This window comes from Notothenia rossii (assembly GCF_949606895.1).
Source record: "Notothenia rossii genome assembly, chromosome: 1".
In the NCBI taxonomy this organism is placed as follows: Eukaryota; Metazoa; Chordata; class Actinopteri; order Perciformes; family Nototheniidae; genus Notothenia; species Notothenia rossii.
In genome coordinates this window covers 91552794-91567181 of record NC_136912.1, presented here as the reverse complement: position 1 = coordinate 91567181, position 14388 = coordinate 91552794, and the positions used below count along the sequence as shown (strand labels likewise).

Below are 14388 nucleotides of genomic sequence, written 5' to 3'. Positions count from 1 at the left end.
AAGAATAAATATGTAAGAAACTGGGATGTGCTTTTATTGTATTTTGATGAATTTGTTAATTTGCAAATGTAGGCCTAATTATATTCTTGTTTTGTACTTTAAACTGATTTCTGTAACTGCACACTTTTTAGCATTATTTTGTAATCGGCCATATTTGGGGAATGTTCGGTTCACTTCACACATCAATGAGTGAAGTTTAGCCTCAGAGCGGCCGTATTCAATGGGAATATAGACAGTGTCACTGACCTGCAGTCTGCAGACAGACGCTGCAGAGCTCCGAGCTGCTGTTCCCCCCGGAGGTCTCCACCAGGCTGAAGTGGGTGTTGTTCTCCGAGGCTGCCACGCTGGGCATCTGCAGGGAGAAGTTCCCCGAGAGCGAGGCGTCCTCCGGGCTGGAGAACCTGCTGACGCTCCACTCCTCCACCTCTCCATCCTCCCTCCACACCGACCGCAGCACCACCTCCTCCCCCCGCCGCCACGCGATGGACAGGTTCACGGAGTTCAACAACTGGGGGAGGAAACAGGGGAGGGAGATGGACGGCCACCAAACCCAGCATACACTCCTCCTCTGGGGGAATAATGAGAAAGCATAACAAATCATAATATCCCTGTGGGAAATTCACTTCAGTTGCTCCATTTGAGAATGGGTAAAACATATAATAATAATAATAATAGATTTATTTTGTAAGCGCTTTTACAGGTGCTCAAAGTCGCTTTACAGAGATAGTGAAAAGAAAAGAACAAATAAATATAGTTGAAGTCAAATTAAAATCAAGCAATATAACAACAACAACAATCCAAAGCCAGATTGAAGAGCTGAGTTTTTTGTACGTTTTTTGAAGGTTGTGAGGTCAGTGCAGTCTCTGATGTGTGGGAGTGATACAATGAAATAACATAAAATACAATTATTAAATATCATATAGTATAATTTAACATAACATACCAGTGACGTGCGGTGAGGTTCATGGCTGGTGAGGCACTGACTCTTTCAGAGTCAGATTTACAAATAATATATTTTGACCTTAATCGAAATATTCAGCTATTTTCAAAAGCTTTTTTAGTCCGATGCTTCAATTAATTTAAACAGACCGTTCAACAAAAGGATACCCCAACATCTAAATATTGGATTGTTCTTTCTTAGTAAGATCCCATTTTCATTACAATTGTGGTCTTACCTTGACTTGAAGATGAAGTCCATGCTCTCCTTCTGGACAACAATCTCTATTAGTTTTTGTAAAAGTCCTCCTTATCTTCCTGTAATTTCAAAAGTCTAGTTTGTTGTTTGTGTCTACCGTCTCTGTGTAGAATAACAGTAGCAACAAGAACCTGTGGGCTCACGTGCGCCCCTTTAGTGCGGCAGAGGTTATGGCTGCCTCTCCTGCTGCTTTTTTCATTGCCGTTATATGATGAGACCAGCGAGCCTAAATATCATATATACGTTAAATAAGTTATTTAGAGACTATGGATGGCGAGAATAAATGTAATAAAGGGATCTACAAACATTACATTGGTGACCTACAGTGAGATGGTAACAGGCATGAGCTTAGGGCCCGCTTTCCAGCCAGTTTCTGTGGGGTGACGCATTCTGAGGTGAGGCAGATCTCATCTGCAGATCTCATCTGTGCCTCACCTCACCCCACAGTAACTGGCTTGAGCGCGCTCACAAAATAAGTGCCCGTGCTAAATTAGTGCCCGCGCTCCAGCAAGTTACTGTGGGCTTACGAGAGGCAGAGCTCGTCCCTGCCTCACTTCTCATCGCTACCCGTAGTTGTAGCGGAGCTCGGCACATTTGCTGATTTTGACTTTAAAAAGCGATTGGAATCATACATAAATCACACTTACAACACAGATCAGTGGAGAAATTTTATTATTATTACTATTTAGTTTTTCTTTAGTTGTTTTTCCGTTACATTGGAGTATGACAGGGGAGGCAGACCGCACGTCGCTGTAACATACTATAATCAGAGGTGGGGAAAGTACTAAGATCTTGTACTTGAGTAAGAGTAGAAGAACCAGAGTGTAGGAATACTCTGTTACAAGTAAAAGTCCTGTATTCAAAATGTTACTCCAGTAAAGTACAAAAGTATTGGCATCAAAATATACTTAAAGTACCAAAAGTAAAAGTATTGTGCAGATTGGTCGGGACGGCCCACCAAACGCAGCACACACTCCTCCTCTGGGGGGCAGAATAAGGAGAAATAATAATATTAATAATTCATTTAATTTCTAAGCGCTTTTTCAGGGGCTCAAAGATACTTTACAGTGGTGATAAAAAGGAAATACAATAAAATAAAAATATTAAAACAGCAACACAACATAATTCACACATTAAAAGCCAGCCTGAAGAGGTGTGTTTTTGGTCAGTGTTGTGAAGGTGGCAAGCATAAGAAATCTGAAATATCCCGGTGGGAAATTTACTTCAGTTGCTCCATTTGAGAATGTGTAAAACATAAACAATGACATAACATAAAATACAATTATATAATATAATATAATATAGCATAACATAATACAATATAACATAATATGGTATATAATATAATCAGAGGTGGAAGAAGTACTCAGATCTTGTATGAGTAAAAGTAGAAGTAGAATACTCTGTTTCAAGTAAAAGTACTGTATTCAAAATGTTACTCATGTAAAAGTACAAAAGTATCAGCATCAAAATATACTTTAAGTACCAAAAGTAGAAGTAGTCATTGTGCAGATTGGTCAATTTCAGAATAATATATATATTTTATAATGATTGATCATTAAAGTGTTCTCAAAGCTGCTAAAGGTGCAGCTAGTTTGAATGACTTTGTATACTGCAGGGTAGCTTGTGAATTTACTCCAGGTGTAACCAAAGTCTGATTTAACACTTGATTATATTTCACATCATTCATCCATCTGTAAAGTAACTAAAGGTATTAAATACATGTAGTGGAGTAAAAGTACACTTTTTACCTCAGAAAAGTAGAAAAATAGTGAAAAACTCAAAGTACAAGTAACTCAACATACATTGTACTTAAGTGGACTTGAGTACATCTTAGTAACTTCCCACCTCTGAATATATATATTAGAGAGCTCACCTCGCAGCAGCAGACAGGCAGCAGCAGCACCAGCAGGAACAGAGTCCTCCAGCCCCCAGCTGGCATCTCCCTCTGAGGGACAGTCCGGGAGATAAGCACCAGAAACCACTCCGGAAATAGTTTCCTCTTTACACTGGAAAACGTAGTAAGGTCCATTCCCAAGAGGAAGATTCACTTCCCTATTTTCAGGTGATACACACACGCCTTCCCTCAGTGTGAGGTCATGTCAGCATGCTGCAGCTTGTTGGTCCATTCCTGAGCTCCGCTTTAAATAAATACCTTTGATAATGAATATAATAAACTGTTAGCATGTATGTTCACTCACAGAAACACCTGTAAATCCCTCTCAGTGTGCATCGCCATAAATCCTGGAAAGGCTGTATATGGAGCTCTGTCTACCTGTCTGACTCGTTTTGACGTCACGCGGCCACACCCATGCGCCTGCGTAATAATCATGGTGATGATGCACGAGATGAAAACGTGCACACCACATCTGATATTCAAATGACAAAATATTAATCCTTTCAAATCTGTATTTTTGCAACAACTAAAAAGTGAATTTTAAAACAATTTACAAAATATATCAAGATAGTATTTTATTTCAACAATTATTTATAAATTGCCAAAGGTTAATCTTAAAACTATTCTAAAAATTAAATTCTGTATTTCTGAATCGTGTTGTACTTTCCTAATATTACCCACTTTCTTTGCATTGGATGTAATGAGCCCAAAGCTAAAATAAATTGTTTTTATTTGACTTTTTATTCTGATATTAATGTCATTATTTAATCCACCAGTAATTTTATATTGAATATAACACCTAACATTTTTGTAACTATGATAATAAATCTTTAAAAACATGTATTAAGGGTTAGGCTTAGCCTTATTTATAAATCATCAGGATCTTTCTGGCACGTCTATTATTTAATTTCATATAATTGTTGTTGTTGTTGATGTTTAAGGGTTCTTGTTAAATACATAGAAAACAATAACATTATATTTTTCCAAATAAATACATCCTACTATTATCAAATAATACATTTTCTTAAGTGAACATTTTAAAACATTTGTAATTATTAATTAACCAAAAAACAAACACATGATACCAGAAATACCCTTCCTCCTCCAGCAGGGAGCAGTGTGGCTCTGCAGGTTACTGTCATCCACAAAGAAGAAGAAACACCCCCACTGCGCATGCTCTAAAATGGCTGGGAAGTAGCATGTTTTCTGTGAGTTTGTTTATGAGTTACTTAGATATGAATATATAAAGTTGACTATATAAAATGTCATAATGACAGCACTGAGGAGGATCTTCTCCCGCCTGCCCCCCCTCCCTCTGCTGCAGGGACCCCCTCGCGCACACCGAGCCGCGTGCACACTGCTTCATGCAGCAGGTAAGGACATTTCATACAGGTCACTGTGTAAATGTGAAATGTGTAAATGTAAAACCCCTAATAAAAATGTATGTAAACCAAATATATATGAGTCCTGTGTATGTGTGGAAAATCTGATATTCAAATGTACCTTTCTTCTGTTTCCACCAAAAGCAAAATAAGTACCTTTCAAAAATACTGTATTATTTTATTGTTTTCTATTCTGAAATCTATTTCTGCATATGCCTATTTAAGATGTTCCCTTCATTTCCTCTTACTACCATTACAGTATCAATGTATACCCACAGTGTAGGACCCAACATGCTTATTTTGCCATTGTTTATTATGTATGTTATTATTTGTTTACAAGACACACAGTTATAATTGGTCACTTCCGGCAGTTATCACCTGTCTGTGGTGTAAGGTATTTACTCCACCTGTTGTGTGCCGGGCGTGTGTGGAAGACAAAGAGGGTGAGCTAGGATATGTTTGGGTCCTACAAAGAAGATTATTTATGTTATTATGTCTCCATTAAACATCATGATCAACAACAACCACAGCCACAGCACGGACTCTTCTTGTAGCGCGTCAACGTGAGGAGACACGTTTAGCCTCTCAGCAGCATAACTCAATATCACACACATACACACACACACACACACACACACACACACACACAGAATGAAACGGACTGATTTTCCCATTGTGTGATTAATAAAGTGTGTCAAATCTGCCTCCATACACAGGACACAGAAGCTCCTCTCAGGTGGAGGGAGCAGCCGCAGGAAGCCTGCTCAGAGGCTTTGCTCTGTCCTCCTCCTGCAGGGGGCGGGACTCTGATGAGTTCAGGGTCAGAGGTCAGCAGGAGGAGGAGGAAGGGGATGAAGATGAAGAGGATCTCCTGGATGACGGGGAGGTGGAGGAGCTGTTCCTGGATTACGCTCCTGCAGGCCTCGCTCCGGGTCAGCAGCTCAAAGTGTTCATCGTGCATCCTGATGTGAAGTGGGGGAGCAGGAAGCAGCACCTGACCACAGGTAACTCTCACAGAGGGGGGGGGAGATTATGTACCTCTATGGCAGTGATTCTCAAACTTTTTTCAATAATGTACCCCCTTTGAAAAAAAAATGCAGCCAAGTACCCCCTGATCAGCGCAAATACCATTTGTTAGGGAAGAAATGCCTATATAAAGAGGTATGGTGTCTGATTTATTAAAATAACAACCTTGTAACTGAGAAACACTTAAATGCTACATTTCAAATGTTTACAATCCATCACTAAATTCATGGCAAACCAATTTTAACATCATGCAATAACACTAAGAGGACATTAGTTGCATTGAACTGATCTTTTTAATAAGTTGTACTTACAATGTAGTGAGAAACATGGGCTTGTTCTTCACTGAGGACCTTTGTTATTCTCAGTGACAGGAAGGCCACTGCAGTTATTACACTTCGCGTTTTGAAATATGTGTAACTGTTAATATAAAACCCACACGGCTCAAACTGCGTTACTTTTCCGAAAATTGATATTTTTTTATTGCCATTAACATAAAATAAATCTCACATACCCACTGCAGTACTCCAACGTACCCCTAGGGGTCAGCGCATCCCCATTTGAGAACCACTACTCTGGTATCAGTGTTTCCCAAAGCCAAAAAATGTCCCATAATCTCTCGAAAATATTATTTTCACTGTGATAGAAGAGTAAAAGAAACCAAAATATTTCCCATTGGAAGAACCAGATTTTTTTTTCCCTTTTTAATACAAAGAAAACCTCAGAATAGATTTAGATGTTGATTTAACAGCTAATGATTGTATCTCTACATTGAGTGTACGACTGTGGGGTTTTAGTATGATGTTGTTCTCTGTGCAGCTGGGCTGATGATGGCGGAGGCCGAGGGTCTGGTGAACACGCTGGAAAACTGGAGGGTCGTTGATAAGATCGTCCTCTCCACCAAAACTCCAGAGAAGAAGAAGATATTTGGAAAAGGGAACTTCCAGCTTCTGGCAGGTAACATCTGCTCCCTCTGTACGCTCTGTGAATCTGGGAAGTAAAACATCTGACAGCTTTCACTTCCTCCTTAGACAAAATCAGACAAACAGCAGGAATCAACGCCGTGTTTGTGAACGTGGAGCGCCTCTCTCCTGGGGCGGAGGTGAACCTTTGCTCACACTCATTCACATCCATGCACAACACTAACACTGCTCTTTCATTTTAATTCAAATATATTGTACTTTTCTAACCTTTGTCGTGTGACATTTCTTTGCTATTTTTTAGTTAAAGGTCACCTATCATGCTATTTTTAGGAAATAGCATAGGTCTCAGATATATACAAATATATAAAAAACATGTCTATGAAGTGTTTTGCTCAAAATACCAAACAGGTCACCCGTTCTAGCCATGCCTCATATCCCTCTATTTCACTTCCTGTTTCAAAAGTGCTGATTTGGGGCATAAAGCTTTAAAATAAAAATAAAAAGGAGGGGGCTGAGCTCATGCGGGACCCGGCAGCTACTGTCTAAACTAAATGCTGCCGTGATGAAACGCCATATCATGGATTATCAAGGATTATCTCTGAAACAGTATGGAGCTCAAAGGCTTTCTCTCTTGCCGGTTATACCACAAGGTGAGTTCCTTTTTACTTCCTGCTTCTTCACACACATGCTCTCCAGTACAGGTTAGCTCTGAGTGTTAGCCATGCTAATGTAAACACCGACCATATTACGTCCAAAACAGTCGGGCATTGTTTCTGATAGCAACGTTTCTGATTGGGCCGTGGGTCCACATTTCAGATATTACGTCATATCGGACGCAAATTTGGATCAGCTCCGTTGTAGCCCCGTTTTTAGAGATTTGGGTACAGAGGAAAAGAGAGAGGGTTTTATTTTCTGACGTTGCGTGAGTTCCCCGACACACCGGGGACACATCTTTATGTATAAAAGACATCAAAAAGTGCATTTTGCATGATAGGTCCCCTTTAATTGACGTAAGTTTTAAAGCCGTTTTTATGTTAAGCACAAAAACAACAAAGCAATTCCTTGTATGGGAAAACCTACTTGAAGAGCAATGAATAAAAGACTTAATGAATATTAAAGCTACAATGATAAGTCAACATTTTAAAGTATTAGCATATTTAAATTCTGCAGTTTCTTACTCATTTGTTTGTTTTATAGAAGCAGTTCCGCTGTGGGAGCCAAATAATAAATATCAAATCTGAGTTTTTCTACGTTGTAAAACAGTTAGCTGTTAACCAGCTTCTCTTGCTGTCTTTAAGGGAAAGCTTCTTCCTGATGCCACGAGCTGAGAGTTTCACACTAATGAATGAGTCAATCTACAGAAAAATGATCAGCACTCATTTGTTTGTTAAATATTGAGTTTTTCTGGCATTTCTAAATATTTTTCTGACCAAACAGTGAATCTAGAAAATCATTTGACGGATGAATTGATAATAAAAGCCATTTGACTCCACACAGCGGGAGTTTGAGGAGGCGTGGGGGTTGAAGGTGTTCGACAGATACTCCGTGGTCCTGCACATCTTCCGCTGCAACGCCCGGACTAAAGAGGCGAAGCTACAGATCTCTCTGGCAGAAATCCCTTTGTTAAGGTACATTTCACACTCATTAAGTGTTTCTGTTTCCGAAATGTAATTTAATCGGTCTTTATTTTACGGTGGCAGATCCCGTCTGAGAAATGAAATGGCAAACTTGGATCAGCAGGGCGGAGGCTCCAGATACATCGGAGGCTCAGGTAACATCACAGAGATGAATGGAGGCACACACACACACTCACACTCTCAGACACACTCACACCAACACTCACACCTCACACACACACACACACACACACACACACACACACACACACACACACACACACACACACACACACACACACACACACACACACACACACTCACACCAAAACACACTCACATACTCACACACACATCAACACAAACACACTCACGCTCACACCAACAGTCACACCAACATACACACTCACATACTCACACACACATCAACACGCACACTCACACCAACACTCACACCAACACTCACACCAACATATACTCATACACACACACACACACACACACACACACACACACACACACACACACACACACATGCACACACACACACACACACACACACACACACACACACACACACCCAGGGTGTCCGCGGGGTCTTAAAAAGTATTAAAAGTTGATAAATCAATTTAGCGAAAATTAAGGCTATCAAAAAGTATTAAACGGCATTTTCCAAGGTATTAAGAAGGTCCACAGCAACGACAACATGAAACACCCTTTAATTTACTGAAACGACATGTCGGGAAACCCCCCAAGGCGGCCCCATGCATAGCACGCCGTAAAATGCTGCTTATTATTTTAAGTTTCGTTGCCTTGCTCCGCTCTGTGTGTGGGGGGGAACTAAACGACTACGGTAACGGGTCCCAAGGTGGGTAGACCGGCATACGCAACGCTCTGTGGGTCCAACGGCTCCGTGTGTAAGCCCTGGCCTATATGATCATTTTCTAATAACGATGAAATAGCCCGCCTCCCTCTCCCCACGTCTCCTGTTGCTGCTGGGCTGTCAGAAGAGGGGGAGGAAAAGAGAGGCAGTCACCGTTTATTAAATATTATTATATTATTATACAGAGAACAGAGTCGTTATCAATTTGTTTTAAAGCTCAATAAATAATAATAAGCTCTGCCGCACGGTTCCCTCGTTCCTTGGAAGAGGCGGAGAGGTGGGTGTTTTTCATCTGCTGGTGGACTACCTGAGAGATATACAGCAGGAGAACACGCCGTCCACCGCGGAGAATAAACAGAAGGGCAACCATGGCAACCATGCTCCGGGGTCTTCTTCGCTGCTTCTGGTGTATTTCGGGCGGCAGCAGCGCCACTTACAGGCCTGACATATGTACTACATCGTTTCCAGCATTTCCAGCGGTCTAGTGTGAAAGGACACATTAATGAATCGAATGCGTGTGAACGGAAGACTTTTTTGCGCTTGCGTATGCATTTTACCGTATGCGTCCTCGTGGGGCCGGGGTCTAAGCCAAACTATATCCGGTCACAGAGATCTGCTATTTTAAAGTAAAGTCAACACATATAGACCCTAAATATAGTCTATATTAAGAACGAGAAAAGTCTTAACATATATATCCTTTTTTGTAAACATATGACAAATGTGTGAGGGTGATGACGTCAGAGCATCGTCCTATGTGCCAGGGCTTAGCCCCGGACAGCCCCAGCCCAATTTAACCCCTGGGTATTTGAGAGGGAGCTCCTATATGGCATTACCCCGCTGAAGCTCACCAAAGTTTAACATATTTCATAGTTCAAAGTTTTGTCAATTGTTTTGTTTATTGGTCAAATACTGGTTTCTAATGGTTTCTGATGAGTTTTACTGGAATGAAAGAGCACAGAGTACAGAAGCAACAAAGCAGCATACTGCATTAAACCTGACCTTCACAGAGAGGTTGAAGTTCATGTGAAGAGGAGGCTTCAGTAGTCGGTCTGCACTCTGTTTAGTTTTGCTATCTTACAATCAATATAGTAAATGTGAGACAAAGTGTGTTGCTAATGTAACCGGTTAGAACTCAAAGTTGCGATGAGGTCTTAAAATGTATGGAAAGGGTCTTAAAAAAGGTCTTAAAAGATATTAAATTTGACTTCAGGATTCCTGCATATACCTCACACACACTCACACACGCACACACACACACACACACACACACACACACACACACACACACACACACACACACACACACACACACACACACACACACACACACACACACACACACACACACACACACACACACACACACACACACACACACACACACACACACACACACACACACACACACACACACACACACACGTCTGGATGTTAGTGATGAACTCTGGGACGTCCCCCCTGCAGGAGAGACTCTGATGGAGGTGCAGCAGCGTCTGCTGAAGGAGAGAGAGATGAAGATCCGATTGGCTCTGGAGAAACTCCGCAGGAAGAGGAAGCTGCTGCGCTCTCAGCGGAAACACAAAGAGTTCCCCGTCGTCTCCGTGCTCGGATACACCAACTGTGGTGAGAGGATGTACAAAGGCAGGCTCTGTTTGGGAATACATTACAGTGTACAGAATACAGGAGAAATATGGACGCAGGGAAACAGCAAAATAAATAAACATCTGACAACACAGGTTCTTAAATATCGGTTAAACGCAATGACATAATTAGAATTATTACTCACTAGAATAAATATAATTATTGCACTTGAATGACAGCTTTTAATGCTCTAAAATAAACTGCATTAATTCCACAAAAATAAATATAATAATTTCTATAGACGAAATCTAATCAATGCACTAGAATACATATAATAATGTTATTTAAGGCACAAGGAAAAAACTATATTTATAGCACATAAAAATAATAATTATCAGAATACATGTAAATAATGTACTTAAATTAATACATGTAATTCATCTTGTAAAATAAATGTAGTTATTGCACTAGAATTACAGGTTTAAATATCCTAATTCTGGGAATTGAAAATAAATCAACTCTTACTACTTGTGTTGAAAAGTGCAATATAAATACACGTTTTCCCTCCATGGTGTGTGCAGGAAAGACGACCCTGATCAAGGCTCTGACGGGGGACGGGGGTATGCAGCCCAGAGACCAGCTGTTCGCCACGCTGGATGTAACGGTGCACGGCGGCATGCTGCCCTGCAGGATGCCCGTCCTCTACGTGGACACCATCGGCTTCCTGTCGCAGCTGCCCCACCTGCTCATCGACTCCTTCTCCGCCACGCTGGACGACATCAAGCACTCGGTGAGAGTCCGCTGCACCCAGCCAGAGGACAGAGGAGCAGAAGCACTTTGATTTATTTAATTTTAAAGGTCACCTATTATGCAAAATCCACTTCTTCATGTCTCTTCTACATCAACATGTGTCCCCTCTTCTTCATGTCTCTTCTACATCAACATTTGTCCCCTCTTCTTCATGTCTCTTCTACATCAACATGTGTCCCCTCTTCTTCATGTCTCTTCTACATCAACATGTGTCCCCTCTTCTTCATGTCTCTTCTACATCAACATGTGTCCCCTCTTCTTCATGTCTCTTCTACATCAACATGTGTCCCCTCTTCTTCATGTCTCTTCTACATCAACATTTGTCCCCTCTTCTTCATGTCTCTTCTACATCAACATGTGTCCCCTCTTCTTCATGTCTCTTCTACATCAACATGTGTCCCCTCTTCTTCATGTCTCTTCTACATCAACATGTGTCCCCTCTTCTTCATGTCTCTTCTACATCAACATGTGTCCCCTCTTCTTCATGTCTCTTCTACATCAACATGTGTCCCCTCTTCTTCATGTCTCTTCTACATCAACATGTGTCCCCTCTTCTTCATGTCTCTTCTACATCAACATGTGTCCCCTCTGTGGAAATAGACTCTGAAAGATTCTCTCTCTTTTTGTCCTGATCCATTTCTATAAAAACCTGTCTGAAAATTAGCTGAGCAGATTTTGGCCACTTTATGATGTCATAACGATGTCTTGTCTTGTGTAACCATTAGCCAATCAGCAACCAAGGTAACCCCCCTCCTTCCCCCTTATCACCTGAATCTCCTCCTAGAGCACCATTGTGTTCTCTGTAACTAAATCTCTCTCAGAGGGGCGTGGGGAGGGGCTCCTTATTTTCATCTAAAGTAACAGACAGAGAATCATCACTTTGGAAACAGGGCTGAAACAGAGGGGATTATGGGTAATGCTGCAATGATCTGTTTGGTGTTTGGAGCCAATCACAGACATGTTCTGTATATATCTGAGACCTATAATATATTGATGAAAAACAATATAATAGGAGAAGTATAAATGTCTCCTGCAGGATCTGTTGGTGCACGTCAGAGACATCAGTCACCCGGAGACGGAGAACCAGAAGCAGAACGTTCTGAGCGTCCTGAAGAACCTGCAGACCCCCGAGCGGCTGATGAGCTCCATGATCGAAGTGCACAATAAAATCGACCTTGTTGACGAGTAAGAGAATAAAACTGATATCCAAACACTTTTTAAGATCTTTTAAGAATTGAAAATAAGATTTTTTTTTAAAGCAGAAATAAAGGAAAGGAAATATAACCGTCTAATTGCAAGCCAATAAGATCTAAGTACTAAAGTTTCCTTGCATCACAAACTGGACATTAAATGCCATCTTTACAGAAAATATACCAAAAAACGATATAAGACAATGACTCCAGATAACTATTGGAGACATAACATTTAGTTTTCATAAGTTTACCTTCATGTGGGTATACATCGGTTTATTGCCCCCTTTGTTCGTGTGTATTTTGAATGAATACGGTTACCTTGACGATAATACTGTCTCTAATAATAAAGTATTTTCCGTCAGTTATAAATGCCTGGAGCCCGACGTGCTGCCCATCTCCGCTCTGACGCAGCGGGGCCTCGACCAGCTGAGTGCGGCGGTGGAGGAGGAGATCCTGAAGTCCACGGGAAAACACATTTTAGATCTGAAAGTCGACCTCAGCTCTCCTCAGTTAAGGTGAGAGATGATTATTTAAGAATAGTGTAAAGAGGACAAATTCTGCTCGTTTTCAGGTTCATGTTTGTATGTAGTGTCTCTACTGGGACATGTCTCCATGCTTTCATGTTCAAAAAGCTCTTTACTTTTCTCATACTGCCTGTGCTGCAGCACCTCTTTTAACCCTCTGTCTGAAACCAGAGCCCAGTCTGCTCTGATTGGCTAGCTGGCCGGCTCTGTTGTGATTGGTCAACCGCTTAGAGATGTCGTAAGAGATAACGTACAATGTGTTGGAACGCTAGCTGTGAGGTGTTTTTTAGCGAGTAAATGTTTCCGTATAATTAAATACATTTGCTCTTTGTTAGTAAGATATATTTTTCAACTCAGTGTCTGAGCCCCAAATATTAAGCTTCAGATTACATTGTCCTATTTCACATATCTAATGTGAATTAGATTGTTAGTTTGTGAATTCAACATGGATATTTTCTACTTTCCTGTTGTCTAATTCCATGTATTTTTTTGCTTCTGCAACAAACATTTCCCAAATTGGGATCAATAAAGTACTATCTTATCTCTTATCTTATCTCTAACTTCCGTCTTATGATTGTATTTCTAACTGTTTCTGGATAAATGAGTTGAACAGCTGATGCTTGTTGTCCTCAGCTGGCTGTACAAGGAGTCCACGGTGCAGGACGTGGCGGTGGATGCAGACGACGGCTCGGCGGTAGTGAACGTCATCATCAGCGCCGCGGCTTATGGACGCTACAAGAAACTGTTCACTGATAAAGGCAGATAAAGAGAGGGGGGGGGGACTTCCAGCTCCAACACAAATGCAAAAGAAGCAAGAGAGGGAAACAATAAAGGAAGGGTGGGCTTCAGGACAGTATTTGGCGCTCACCCTTTCCCTCATAGGACCGTCGTAACTTATTGACTTTTCATTTGTGAAACAGGTGGGGGGAAGTCATCAGGATCATGTTTCGTTATCATTTTGGTCACCAGTGTGCACCACTACCTCCCTTTGTGTTAAATACTAAGAGTTCATGTTTTTTCCCCGGTAATAGAAGAATACATTAAACTACAGTTTTAACCGGAAAAGAAGTGGCAGCGGCTCTGGGAGCAAAACTATTTTTTACGGACTTAATATCCAGGTTACATTTTGATTTTTCACCTGTTCCTAAGACATAACGACAGGAGAGACAACCATCCAGATCAGACTTGCCTCTCAAGAGCTTCTGTAGAAAATTGTACTTGAATGTATTGTTTCTGTATTTATTATACAGTATAATAAAATATTTAACAATATAATTGTGTTAAAGAATGTATTTTGTAAAAATAGTGCATGTTAGAGCTGTAGCCTTTGAAAATACTGGACACATCTTTTGTTTCAGACT

At 40.9% G+C, this 14388-nt stretch overlaps 1 protein-coding gene across 1 annotated transcript; it reads left to right on the top strand.

Annotated features, from left to right (window-relative positions):
* Positions 1-4239: 4239 nt before the first annotated feature.
* gtpbp6 (GTP binding protein 6 (putative)) lies at positions 4240-14302 on the top strand. The gene is made up of 11 exons (XM_079682821.1): positions 4240-4465; positions 5191-5478; positions 6317-6454; positions 6529-6599; positions 7918-8048; positions 8121-8191; positions 10384-10542; positions 11082-11290; positions 12347-12495; positions 12866-13018; positions 13661-14302. Exons 1-11 carry the CDS (start codon positions 4363-4365, stop codon positions 13791-13793), a joined length of 1605 nt encoding a protein of 534 aa, XP_079538947.1. The 5' UTR covers positions 4240-4362; the 3' UTR covers positions 13794-14302.
* The last annotated feature ends 86 nt before the right edge of the window (positions 14303-14388 follow it).

What these genes read in the sequence shown, in the direction of transcription:
- gtpbp6 (XM_079682821.1), top strand. Translation starts at nt 4,363, where the DNA reads ATGACAGCACTGAGGAGGATCTTCTCCCGCCTGCCCCCCCTCCCTCTG. An exon ending in AAAATCGACCTTGTTGACGA is followed by an intron (nt 12,496 to 12,865) that starts GTAAGAGAATAA and finishes ATTTTCCGTCAG; the next exon opens with TTATAAATGCCTGGAGCCCG. An exon ending in CTCAGCTCTCCTCAGTTAAG is followed by an intron (nt 13,019 to 13,660) that starts GTGAGAGATGAT and finishes TGTTGTCCTCAG; the next exon opens with CTGGCTGTACAAGGAGTCCA.